Source organism: Furipterus horrens, unplaced genomic scaffold (assembly GCF_987537825.1).
Source record: "Furipterus horrens unplaced genomic scaffold, mFurHor1.1.pri manual_scaffold_5, whole genome shotgun sequence".
Taxonomy (NCBI): domain Eukaryota; kingdom Metazoa; phylum Chordata; class Mammalia; order Chiroptera; family Furipteridae; genus Furipterus; species Furipterus horrens.
Window position 1 is genome coordinate 188,260,808 of NW_028327175.1, and position 13,738 is coordinate 188,274,545.

A 13,738-nucleotide genomic window follows, 5' to 3' on the forward strand; every position below is an offset into this window, starting at 1 on the left:
GTTGAGTACTGACCTGCAGGAATCAAAGGGTCACCATTTCGATTCTCAGTCAGGGCACATGCCTGGGTTGTGGGTCAGGTCCCCAGCTGGGAGAAAGAGAGAGGCACTGATAGGTGTTTCTCTCTCCGTTCCCCTCTTTCTAAAAATAAAAATAAAATCTTTTAAAAAATAAATCAGTTGTCACTATGTGTGAGTTCTCCGTTTTTCATAATAAAGCATCTTAATTGTCATTTTATTATCTTAGATCTGGTTACCACATAATATCAAAGAAATAATGCTATAGGTCTTAAGATTAAGTTTAACTAATGGTATATTTGAGAAATGATATTACATGAAAATTTACTCAACTCTTCCATCCCTCTCCCATTTTTTTTTAAAAGAGGGCAAACGGGAAAAAATTAACGAATTGTTAAAATACATTGAAGAGAGATTACATACCTTAGAAGAAGAAAAGGAAGAACTAGCTCAGTATCAGAAGTGGGATAAAATGAGACGAGCCCTGGAATATACCATATATAATCAGGAACTTAATGAGACTCGGGCTAAACTTGATGAGGTAAAATATTTACTTTTGCCATTTAAATTCAGATTAATTTTATTATTATGAATATGCTAAATTTATGCTATATTTATACTTTTAAATGATTTTTAAGTGGAAGTTTAAATTTGAAAACCCCTCTATGAACTTACTAGTTAGCAAATTTGTTCATTCGGTTTATTCCAAGAAGAATATGTAGGCCCATGTTGGCCTTGCTGTAGTTGTACCTGAAATACAATCAGGTGTCACACAGACCAAGATCAGAGGAGGCCACATTTAATGCTTCATGAATTTTGTTCTTAACTTTTTAAAATGTACTTTGTAATTACTGTCATTGACATTTTGTACAAAAATTTGTTTTAGGTAATGCTTAAAACTAAGAATTTTCTGTTTAAAGAAAACCACTAAATTTTAAGTGAATGATTACCTTAGCAGCTATCTAAAAATTTTACTAGATGCTGTGAAATATTAAACAAATATAAAATGAGTTAGAAATCATAGTTTGTTGGTTTTTTTCTTTCAGCTTTCTGCTAAGCGAGAAACTAGTGGAGAAAAATCCAGACAATTAAGAGATGCCCAGCAGGATGCAAGAGATAAAATGGAAGTAAGATTACAAACTAAGCTTAGGCTAACTCCTATTTTTTGACCACGGTAAACCTTTCATACCATACTTAGGAATAACTTGAAGTGGGGATGTCACTGGGATTGAGTATTGGAAACACGCAGTACTGAAAGTATAAATGAAAGAAAAAGAAGGGGCAAAACTAATGGTTTTATATAATTCAACTATCGTACTTTTAATTGCCTGACTTATTTGTGTTTGAAACTTTTGAATAGGATATTGAGCGCCAAGTTAGAGAACTGAAAACGAAAATCTCAGCTATGAAAGAGGAAAAGGAGCAGCTCAGTGCCGAGAGACAAGAACAAATTAAGCAGAGGACTAAGTTGGAACTCAAAGCAAAGGATTTACAAGATGAATTGGCAGGCAATAGTGAACAAAGGGTAAGTTAAAATGGTAAAAAAGAAAAACATGAATGTTCAGGTGAGTAGGAGTTGCAGAACTACGACAGTCCTTTCTGTGACAGGGCTGCATGCTTGAATTTTTGTAGATTTAGCACGTTAAAATAATTTGCATTCATGTAGCAACTCAGTACTATCTCTTTGTTTCTTATGTTTAAAAATTAGTTTCGTGTTAAGCAGATTGCATTATTACTTATCTTGCTTTTGTTTACAGAAACGCTTATTAAAAGAGAGGCAGAAACTGCTTGAAAAAATTGAAGAAAAGCAGAAAGAACTGGCAGAAACAGAACCTAAATTCAACAGTGTAAAAGAAAAAGAAGAGCGAGGAATTGCTAGGTCTGAGATTTTTTTCACCAAGACTTAACTTCCTACCTAGTTTTTCTGTAGAACCTAAATAGTTACTATGGGTTAAGAAGGCACAGTATTAAGGACAAAAGTTAAATGCCCATTACAGAGTAATAGCCAATGTTAAACAAATACCGTGGGCCAAACATATTGTATGCATATTGCCTACATTTTTTCCTACTCAAAGGCTCTAAAATACCCATACTGTCCCCACTTTAAGTTCAACAAACTTGGGGATCTGGTATATTAAATGACTTGTTTAAAATAACATAGTTAGATGTTGTTGGTCTTTTAAAAACGTTCATGATGTATGTTTGTTTTTTACCCAAATGGCATCTTACTGTATGCTTCGTTCTGCCACTTTCTTTTTTCACTCAATGCACTTTTAACATCTAGACATTTTAGTATCTACCTGTAGATTGGACTTGCCAGTGTTTGCTGATTTAATGATTTAGTGCATTATCATGTTGTTATGCTGCTAATGCTCATTTTAGTGAATTGCCTGTTTATATCATTTACCTAGTTTTTAAATTTTTTTCTTCTTTTATATAGGATTTTTTTTTTTTTTTTAATTTTTTAATTTTGGTTTTTCAATTACAGTTGTCCCCTTTTCCCCCAATTTCTCTCCCCCACCCAACCCACCCCCTCTCCCTATATAGGATTGTTTTATGTAATGGGGCATTATATTTGTTCTGTGTGAATATTTTCTCTGGCCTTTTAACTTTATAGTGTCTTTTATTGTAGAGAGTTGAAATGTTTATGTAGTTAAATATAGTCGGAGCATTTTTTTAATAGATTTTATTTATTTATTTTTAGAGAGGGGACAAGGGAGGGAGAAAGAGAGGGAGAAAAATATTGATGTAAGAAACATTGATCTGTTGCCTCTTCTATGTGCCCTGACCAGGAACCAAACCCACAGTCCAGGCATATGCCCTGACCGGAATCAAACCGGTGACCTTTCGCTTTGCACGATGGTGCGCCAACCAACTGAGCCCACACCAGTCAGGGCTGGTTTGGAGCATTTTTGAAAATTCCTGAGATGGGATACTAGAACTGTCTATAGATTTACCAACTAACACAAACCTAGAGTAAAGACATTTTCTGTCTAAAATCCTTAGCATATGGGCTATTTTATATTATACATGACTTTTAACTGTGATTTTATTTTTAATATCTTCTTTAATGGAATTTTTAAAATGGCTATTGTCTCTTTATACTGTTGATGTATTGATTGCAATTAAACTTGGTTATCTCCTATTCTCTTTTTCAATTCATTTTCTTCTATCTGTGTAGGTTGGCCCAAGCTACCCAGGAAAGAACGGATCTTTACGCAAAGCAGGGTCGAGGAAGCCAGTTTACATCAAAAGAAGAAAGAGATAAGTGGATTAAAAAGGAACTCAAGTCTTTAGATCAAGCTATCAATGATAAGAAAAGACAGATTGCTGCTATACATAAAGATTTGGAGGACACTGAGGCGAATAAAGAGAAAAATTTGGAGCAGTATAACGTAAGAACTTTTACAACTATTTTGTAAAAAATCTTTCCATAGAGATAAATATGTAGTCTTACCTACTTGTTTCATTTTTAATAGTTTCCATGCTACTCTTAAAATATACAAGGCAGGTACTCATTTAGAAGACCAGCACACTTTAATATTATGTATATGGTAGCTCTTTTATCAGTGAGTGTCCATGTAGATTGAGTATATTTTGAAATATAGTTTTATGAATTGATAGTATGTATCTGAACTTATGCTTTTTTTTTTTTAATTTTTTTTTATTTTGGTTTTTCAATTACAGTTGTCCCCTTTTCCCCTAATTTCTCTCCCCCACCCAACCCACCCCCTTTCCCGCAATCATATGCCTCCCCGTTGTCCATGTCCATGAGTCTTTTATATGGGTTCTTTGACTAATCCCTTCCCTTACTTATCCCCCTTCTCTCCCTCTCCCCTCCCCCCTATTGACTGCTATTCTGCTCTTTGTTCTATTTAGTTCCTTTGTTTGTGTTGTTTGAACTTATGCTTAATTTTAGCATAATACAAATCTAAAACATAACTAGTTATTTTCTGTCAGTTTAATAATTTACTGCGGAATTATTTTTTGTTGGTTAAAGCAGTGGTGATTTTAAACATTGTCTAAATGAATTAAACATTTAGTATGCATATTTAGCTAGCATTTCCTTAACAGTTGAACTAGAAGATAAAGTCACTTTCAGAGTAAGAAAGATCTCATGTTACTTGAAATGAGAAAGGGAGAAAAAGACTTTCTTAAGTGATATGCGTGGCCCTGTGGTGTAGGTGATTAGAGAGTGATGGAAGTGGTGAGAAGGGAGTGTGGAGGACAGGTCTAGGGTGTGGATGGTGTGTGTGTATCAGTCCGCACCCGAAAGGAACCCTTATACCACAGAAGATCTGTACCAGTTGTATGGTTGGTTTTTCAAAAAAGCCACTAAAACATATTAATATATATGTACATTATATATATAATATGCATGTGTACTATTTATACACATAAAAGCGTATATATTTGTATTTTTAAGTATTTTATTTTAAATAGATGTATGCTTATGTGCCAACCTTTTTTCCTTAGACTTCATTTTTTTAGAACAATTTTCGGTTCATAGCAAAATTGAGAGAAAGGTACAGATTTTCTATATTCCCCACATAGGCATGGCCAAATGTTTCCCAATCCCTGTACTAGTTCTTCGCTCCATCCCCTGCCACCTCTCCCACCCTTCCCCTGACAACAGCTGATTTGCTTTCGGTTGCTTTGGGTTAGCTTGCATGAAACTAGATTTTAAATTGGAATTCCTTTTATTTTTGTAGAAACTGGATCAGGACCTTAATGAAGTCAAAGCTCGAGTAGAAGAACTGGACAGAAAATACTACGAAGTAAAAAATAAGAAAGATGAATTACAAAGTGAAAGAAAGTTAGTATAGACTAAAATATGCCTTAATTCTTTTTTGAGAAATGTTACTGGCTATTAAATGGCCTTTAAGTTGTAAATATTTAGCTGTTCAAGTCTGATTTCATTGTTTTACTCTAAATTGTGTACTGTTAGTGCATCTAGTTCATGCTTTTGAAATTAAAGACTGATTTTTATTGTTTAGTTACTTGTGGAGAGAGGAGAACGCAGAACAGCAAGCACTTGCTGCTAAAAGAGAAGACCTTGAAAAGAAGCAGCAACTTCTCCGAGCGGCAACAGGAAAGGTGCGCAGATTCTTTTCATTGCCTCCGTTTACATTGAGTTCATTGCTGTTGCACAAAAGTTTGTTATTTTGGGTTCCAGATAGTAAGAGTAGAGTGCCAATCACTTGTCCTATAAGTATGAAATGATGGCTATTGTTTAAGCATGCTATTAATGATAGTACCTTTGATTTTTAGATAAAGAGTCCATTTTCAATGCTAATGCCATAGAACTGAATCTGTAATATGAGATGTTGCGTGTAGTTGGCATATTTCTGTGAGGGGAGGGTGTTTTTAGTTTGCTGTCAGGCATATTTTTAAATAAATATGTAGAGTAATGGTTTTATTTTTTATCAGCAAAACTGCCGTTGGTAACTTACTTTAATGTTTTTCACTTATAAACAGGCCATTTTAAATGGAATAGACAGCATAAACAAAGTACTAGACCACTTTCGTCGTAAAGGAATAAACCAGCATGTTCAAAATGGCTATCATGGCATAGTGATGAATAACTTTGAATGTGAGCCTGCTTTCTATACATGCGTGGAAGTCACTGCTGGAAACAGGTGAAATGATTCACTTGCTATCTTGACTTTTTAAAGGAAAGAAGGAATTAGAATAACCTAGGAAACAGCTATTTGTAGTTTTTGAACAATGTCTCCCATTATCTTATATTCTCGGTTACTTATTTAAGTTTCTAATTAAATGTATAGATGCTAAGTATTTGTTTCTAATTGTAGACCTAGATTTTTCCCCTTTTTGGGCTTTTTTCTTTCTCCCCCATTTGAATTTTTCTAAGTTGTTCTCCGCACCCCTCATATAAATTGGGTTGCATAGGAAGGAAGTGATTTGTTTGTTTAAATGTTTATAGCACTTTAAAGTCTAGCAATTAAAAACCAGTCTCACAATAAAAATGTGTCTTATTCTGTTTACATGTAGGTTATTTTACCATATTGTTGATTCAGATGAAGTCAGCACGAAGATTTTGATGGAGTTTAATAAAATGAACCTTCCTGGAGAGGTCACTTTCCTGCCTCTCAACAAGTTAGATGTAAGGGATACCGCCTATCCCGAAACCAATGTGAGTCCATCTGTGTTAAGGTGTATCTTTCTTTCAATAAGTTGTTACTTCTCATGGTTAATACATTCTTAGTGCACAGGCACTGTACATTAGGATTCACGTGGCCTGTGACCTAAACACGCCTTTTTCCTCCATAGAACACAGTCCATGCTCAGTGGGGATGACAGAGGCTGCAGCCACAACATGAAACAAATCATTGAAAATGTGCAAAGTGTTAAAATACATAAGTGCCAGGATAGTTTGAGGATGTATCCTGTGGTGACAAAATTAAAGTTAGGTAGTTCGAGAATTCCCTGAGGAATTGTCATTTAAAATTAATGTTTTCAAGTTTTCTGATTATACCTTTTTAAATGGCTTATAAATTAAAAATGTCTAACAAGATGATAGGCTTGAAAGTATAATGTTGCTTTTGTTACTGGCTGGTATCTTCTAAATGGATTGAAAAAAAGATTTCTCAGACACCATTCTTAAAAAAATTAAGTAATTGGTTTGAGGTATTTCGTTTCAGAATGTTCCTCGTAGGATAGGAGGGTGGAGCTCAGTGGCCTGGTTCCTAACAGGTTCAAGGCCCAGGAGGCTGGGGGTCCCTGCTCTAAGGTTAAAGCTGAAACCTTACGAGAATGATCAAAGGACCCAGCCTTTTTTTTTTTTAATCTACAGATTATCTTTGAAGTTTTGGGGAGGAGAAATTGAGTCACAAATATGCTGTGTGAGTGATATAAGACAAAGGAATTCATGTAGCGTGGTTCCCTTTACACCACCTAAACAATACTAAGCTTAGATAAAAGAACTAGAGAGATGTGCAAGAAAGTGATTATCATAAAAATTCTAATAGTGGTCACCCTCCTGGAGGTGACCGCTTTGATTAGAAAGGGGCATGTTTGTGGCTTCTGGATTTCTGCAGTGTTGTTTCTTGTCCTGCATGCTGATTGTATTGGTGTTCTCTTTATAATTACTAATCTAAGCTTAATATATGGCATTTTTCTGTGTGTAGGATTTATTTCCTAACTGAAAAATTTTAAAAATTCTGCTTTAGTAGTTGAGGAGAAAAACGGGGGAAAGTAAATTTTATCTGAAAAAATATTTTTCTGAATAAGATAAATATAAAATTAAAATGTTTTGAGGAAATATGATCAGTGTACATTTATTTTGCCCTTCTATGTGACATGCTATCTTAAGCGTTTCACATAATTTGTCTAGTCTTAACTTTGTAAAAGATACTGTTAATGTGATTTTGTAAATGAAGATACTGTTATATAGAGAAGTTAAGTGTCTTGTTCACTCAGCTCTATCACTGTGCTCTGCTATTGAAAACCTAGATAATTACCTGAGCTCAATTTTCAGGATATTTCAGTAGAATTATTTTCCTAACTTTTTCAGTATAAAAACTAGTAGTTTTGAAATAAAGCATTTGTGTTTGTCTCATAAGGATGTAATTCATAATTCTGCTAACATGTTTTAATTGTATTGTGATCTCTTTGCTTACTGATGAAATATTCATTTTTAGGATGCTATTCCTATGATAAGTAAATTGAGGTACAATCCTAGATTTGACAAAGCCTTCAAACATGTATTTGGAAAAACACTTATTTGTCGTAGCATGGAAGTTTCAACCCAGCTGGCCCGTGCTTTCACTATGGACTGCATTACCCTGGAAGGTTTGTAATGGAATTTACCATTTTAGTTTTAAGAGTATTAGAACTAAGTCATATCCAGTTACTTATGTTTTAGTTGGTTTATTCAAATCAGAACCCAAACAGGATCCACACTTAAGTATAATCATTTGGTTTATAATAGGGGTTCTTAACCTTTTTTTTCACCATGAAGTCCTTCGGCTCTTTGGTGAAGCCTTTGGACCCTTTTTTAAATTCATAAAATACCTTGGTTCTTAAAAGAAATCAATTTACATTGGCATATTGGCATGGTTATCACAACATTTTAAAAAATATGACAGTAATTCTTAAGGTATTCAAAAATAACATTTAGCAGTGGGTCTAATAAGTCATAATTTTGAAGCATTGGTGCATGTAGACAATATTTTGAAATTTGTTACAAGTGTTATTAAAAAGACTTGTTATTTTTCTTGGTAACAAAGCCACCAGTACCAATAATACTACTGTGGTTCTTGTCTCATTAATTATAGAAGGAATTACTAAATTTCATTTGAAGTCAGCATAAAAATAAAGACATAAATTTTTTTCTCACTCAAGTCACGGATTTCCTGAATTTTATCTGTGGAATCTAGGTTAAGAACCTCTGGTATATAGGTTTGCCTGCCCTTGTTTCTTTTTTTTTTTCCTCTTTATAATTATGTGTTGATGAAAGAAGGTAAACCACCCTCCAGCTTTTTCTCTATATGTGTACAATTTTTGTTGTCTTGAATCATCTGAGAATATGTTTTAAAATATTGACAGTTATCTCTAAAAGTTAAGCATGTATCTCCAAAGCATAAGACGTTCTCCTTTATAACCATAATATCAGTGTTCCACCTAGGAAATGTAATATTAACCTAATAAAATCTAAAAAGTTTCTAAATTTTCTCCTTTATAACCATAATATCACTGTTACACCTAAGGAATATAATGTTTACCTAATAAAATCTAAAAGCATCTACATTCAAATTTTTTTCAATTGCACCCAATTTTTTTTTTTTTTTTTTTTAATTTAAAGTATTGTTGTACGATATTATAGTGGTTTCTGGTGTATAATATAGTGACTTGATATGTATGTACCTTATGAAGAGATTACCACATTCAGTATTTTTCTAGCCAGGATCCAAATCAAGGATAGTTTTTCCTGTCCTTTCTACCCCCAGAAATTGACTTTCTCAAAGAATGCCTATCCCATTCTTTGGATTTGTCTTCTTGCTTCTTCATCATTAAGATTCAGGTTAAAAATTCTTGGCATAAGTGATATATACATACTGTATCACATAATGTGTTCCACTGTTACTGATTCTGAGTTTCACCACTAGCAATCTCTTAGTTGTAAAGATGCCTTTTTCTGTTTGTAATTAATAATATGTGGGATTGTCTTTTAAGAATACTGAATATCACGTTCCCTTATAACTTTTTTAACAATGATTTAGCATCCTTTGTTTATTCTTGCCTGACTCAGTTAATTCACTGGGGGTTTAAAAATGGTGACTCTTATATTCTATATTTATTTATTTACTTATTTTTAATTCTTTTTTTAGAGAAAGGAAGTGATAGAAAAAAAAACATTGATTTGTTGTTCCACTTAATGCTTTCATTGGTGGTTTCTTGTATGTGCCCTGACTGTAGATTGAACCCTGAACCTTAGCATATTGGGACGACATTCCAACCAACTGAGCTATCCAGCCAGGGCTGTCACTATTATTTTTGATTAAATTTTTCCAACAAGCTAAGTTCTGTATCCTGTTCACATGTCTCCATTAGTCTTTAGCACTTCCTGCTTTTCTAGCAGATGTTCAGGCTCACCTAGAAGACACATTTTTTAAAATGCAATTTTTGGTTGAAAAACAAAAGTTTTTCAGAGTAGCTTGAGTTTTTAAAAAGATTAAAAAAATTTTTTTTTAGATAGAGGGGAAGGGAGGAAGAAGAGGGAGAGAAACATCATTGGCTTCCTCTCACACGCCCCAAAGTGGGGACCTAGCCCACAACCCAGGCATGTACCCTAACTGGGAATCAAACTGGTGATCTTTCATTTCCCAGCCTGGTGCTCAACCACTGAGCCACACCAGCCAGGGCTAAATTCTTTTCTTTTTAATTCCCACTGAACAGATAAAGCCTGTAGATTAGTTGTTTGATTATAGGTCAGTATATCATTGAGTAAAGTTGTAATGAAGAATTGCTACCTTTCTTATGTTTTGTTTGTAGGTGACCAAGTTAGTCATCGGGGTGCTCTCACTGGAGGTTATTATGACACAAGGAAGTCTAGACTTGAACTACAAAAAGATGTTAGAAAAGCGGAAGAAGAACTCGGTGAGCTTGAAGCAAAGCTCAATGAAAACCTGCGAAGAAATATTGAAAATATCTTTTTGTGCTACTATGTCGGAACTGCATTTTGGTTCGAATATATCATCTTTTGCTTGTTAGCTATGTTTTCACATATATACAGAGGGAAAAAATTTCATGTGTTCTACTTTTTATTTAAGCACAAAGCTTAAGGTTAAAAGGGAATTGAGGATTAGTCAGAAAATTGTAGGGAAACCAGGATAGTGTTTCACGGAAGAAAGGTGGCGGGCAGGGGGAATCAGGAATGCTGCATACTGCAAAGAAGTTAAATATATAAGGGTTGAAAATGTCTGTTAGATTTTTCTATTTCAAGGTCATTTTTGGTTCAGATTGAGTATTACTGGAGGAAATGGCTGTAAAAATCCTTAAAAATGCTGTTCTAGTAAGAGTGGCTAGTTCACCACAACACCCTCTTCTTCCCAGCACGCCTAGGCCCCTTCTTCCCTCCCTGGCATGCATCTCCTAAACTAAGGATCCCCATGTATGAGACTTGCAACCAGATGAGCAATGGGCAGTGGTAGCTTATCTCCGACTAACCCCCCTGGACTTGTCTCCAAGGCCCCCTTTTCTCTGACTTTTCAGCGAGCTAAAATCATCCTCACCTTGGCTCATTTCTGTCTCTCTGACTTACTTCTCAGTCCACACAGCTCATGCCAACGTAGCTCCTCCTAGGCTCTCTCCTGTTGCTTCTTCTGTCCTAAGCCCTTCCTTGTTTCACTGTCCCCAGCTTTAATAAATTTACTCCCAAAATCTCTCTCTCGTGCACGCACACACACACACGGGGGGCTAGTTCAGCTTGCAACTGAAACAGTTGTGCCTTTTCATTTTCTTAAAACAAACATGGTATAAGGCACAAATGTTTTATGTGTACTTCACGTTATGTCACACGAGATTAAAAATAGCGAAAAATACTCTAGGTACTCTAGCAGTGAAAATAGTTGATTGTTTTTACTATTTAATTAGGATAGCCTTAATTGAAACTGACATTTTAAAAATATGAGTTTATAGCTTCTCTGCATCAGTGAAAGCAACAGCACAGAGAAAAAATTAAATAAACATCTTAGTTTTGACTTTGCAGGGGTCTGCATAAGCACACTTTGAGAATTGCCCAAATTTGGCAAGATGTTAGCACTAAAAAAACATAGTGAAATATTAGGGAAAAGGAGGAAATTTACAGCATATACTAATTACCTTCCTGCAGTGAGTTGGAATTATTCTTCCATATTGGGCAAGGCCTCTTCATACTTAATTTCCGTATATAATATTTTAAGTGTAATAGATCACGTAGTAAATATTAGTTGAATGAAAAGATTTTTAAAAATACTGTTAATATCACATGGCGGAGGTGCCACACATACCCTAGGCTTGGTTGGAAGTTACTTTGTCCAGCAGAGGCTTCGTGACCACGGCGGAACAAACTTACCCAGGGCACTTTATTATGTCTGGGGGAAGGAAGGTGACTGCCTCTAGTGGAAACCGGCAGCCAAACCTTATCCCTCATGCCTTTTATTGAGGAGCTTACATATGAGAGATACAAGGCTAAAATTCAGAAATTGTCTATTGTATTCAGGCGTTTGACAGTAACAGATAACATACATTAATTCAGGAATCACAATGACTGATTAGAGTCAAGGTCTATAAAACATTCGGACCAGGTGCAGGGTTCCATACACTCCTTGCTAGAGATTATTTATGTTATATTACTGATAACGGAGAGCAGAGCAAGCTCTAAAGCATAATGAGCACTCTTTGATCTAATTCCCATGGCAACCCTCTGAGTGGTTGTCAGTCATGTTCCGCACGCAGCCTTATGTTGAGACTTACGCAAGCGCAGCCAGAAAGCTGGCAGCTCGCCATGCTCAGGCCGGGGCTGCAGTTCCTTAAACCACGAGGAGCGGTTGCCCACAATATCATTTAGCTTCTAGGGTTTCCCAAGAATATTGATTGATTGGTATAGCTATTAGCAAAATAATACGTTACTTTGGAAGAGAAATGGGGTGAGCACCGTTTAATTCAACATTATTATGGTCCAAAATTTGAGATAACAACTTTTGTTTAAGGTTAAAGAAAAGGAAGGGGATGCAAAATATGTTAATAAGAACTGAAGAGATTTAGAACATAAGATGTATTTACAACTTGGAGAGAATTTTCCTTAGCCTTGTATATGGATTAATAATGAAATTGACCAGTTGATGAACCAAATGCAGCAGATAGAGACACAGCAAAGGAAATTTAAAGCGTCTCGAGATAGCATATTATCAGAAATGAAGATGCTAAAAGAGAAGAGGCAGCAGTCAGAGAAAACCTTTATGCCAAAGGTTCGTAAGTATGCCTTTTGTTATAGATGTTTTAATTATATAGAATTGGGTGGACCATGTTAAATAAGTTATCCTTGGATTTCATGTGTTCCGTTTTTGTTTAGCCCCATACTTTTTTTGTACATCTACATTTGTTATTATCACACTTATACCCAAGGTTACCCAGGGTCTCCTTTCATAGCCCACATTCAGACTTTGCAACCTCATTAAATAAATAGGCATTTTGAACTATGGCATAATAGTACTGTTGGATAGTGATTAATTTGTCAGTAAGCATTTTTGTTTGTAGAGTAGTGTTAATGGAGTTACGTGAATATATGATTGCATTTTGTTCAGTGTGTTAAAATGAGTAGAAAGCAAACTTCACTGCTGTTACGAGTGATAATACATATTGGTCTTATAAACATGAAGCCATTTGACAAAAACTATTAATTTGGTACATCAGTAACATTAAAACAACAAAGTTGGTTTATTTTTTCCTAAAAATTGCCCATAATTATTCTACCCTGTTACATCCTAGCAACTATTTTTTGTTCTTACGAATACGTATGAAGATTTTTATATAGCTTGATTATGGAATATGGTGTTCTACACAGCTCCATAGTATTGCATCATGAATATTGTTGCTACACAGTTCTAATGATCAAATTTAATGGATACCTAATAGTTAATTGAGTTGATATTATTTAGCTCACTTTATCAATTATAGATTGTTAACAATTTTTCACTATTAAAAGTGGTACATTAACTAATACATTTATTAATAAATGAATAATCTCTCCCATAGCAACGTAGTTTACAAAGTTTGGAGGCAAGTTTGCATGCTATGGAGTCCACCAGAGAATCATTGAAAGCAGAACTGGGAACTGATTTGCTTTCTCAACTTAGTCTAGAAGATCAGAAGAGAGTAGATGCACTGAATGATGAAATTCGTCAACTTCAACAGGCAAGTACAACTGACAGGAAAAACATTTTGTTGATAACTAGCTACTGTGAAAAGTGTCTTTCGATTGCAAAATTGAAGGTGCAAACAATTATTGGGAAAATCTAAAAATGACACTTGGACTTATATCTGTAAGAGTAAATAAAATGAGATTTTAAAAACTTCCTACACCATTCTGTATATGTTAAGATTATACAAGAAATCTTCATTTATTCTATCTTATTTAATGTACATTTATCATTAGTAAGGTTGGGCTTGTTTTGTTAGCTTTGCTGTATTTATTGATCTGACCACCTTTACACACTTAATA

At 34.7% G+C, this 13,738-nt stretch overlaps 1 protein-coding gene across 1 annotated transcript in view; it reads left to right on the forward strand.

The window, feature by feature from the left end:
• The window catches only part of SMC3 (structural maintenance of chromosomes 3), a 38,267-nt gene that overhangs the window by 19,408 nt on the left and 5,121 nt on the right, over positions 1–13,738 (forward strand). The window contains exons 9-21 of the mRNA XM_090278574.1: positions 381–556; positions 1,062–1,142; positions 1,376–1,540; positions 1,773–1,894; positions 3,197–3,410; positions 4,728–4,831; positions 5,013–5,112; positions 5,494–5,654; positions 6,028–6,169; positions 7,677–7,827; positions 10,030–10,182; positions 12,334–12,485; positions 13,273–13,431. Coding sequence (XP_090134700.1) covers positions 381–556; positions 1,062–1,142; positions 1,376–1,540; positions 1,773–1,894; positions 3,197–3,410; positions 4,728–4,831; positions 5,013–5,112; positions 5,494–5,654; positions 6,028–6,169; positions 7,677–7,827; positions 10,030–10,182; positions 12,334–12,485; positions 13,273–13,431 — 1,880 coding nt within the window. The remainder of the gene's footprint in view (positions 1–380; positions 557–1,061; positions 1,143–1,375; positions 1,541–1,772; positions 1,895–3,196; positions 3,411–4,727; positions 4,832–5,012; positions 5,113–5,493; positions 5,655–6,027; positions 6,170–7,676; positions 7,828–10,029; positions 10,183–12,333; positions 12,486–13,272; positions 13,432–13,738) is intronic.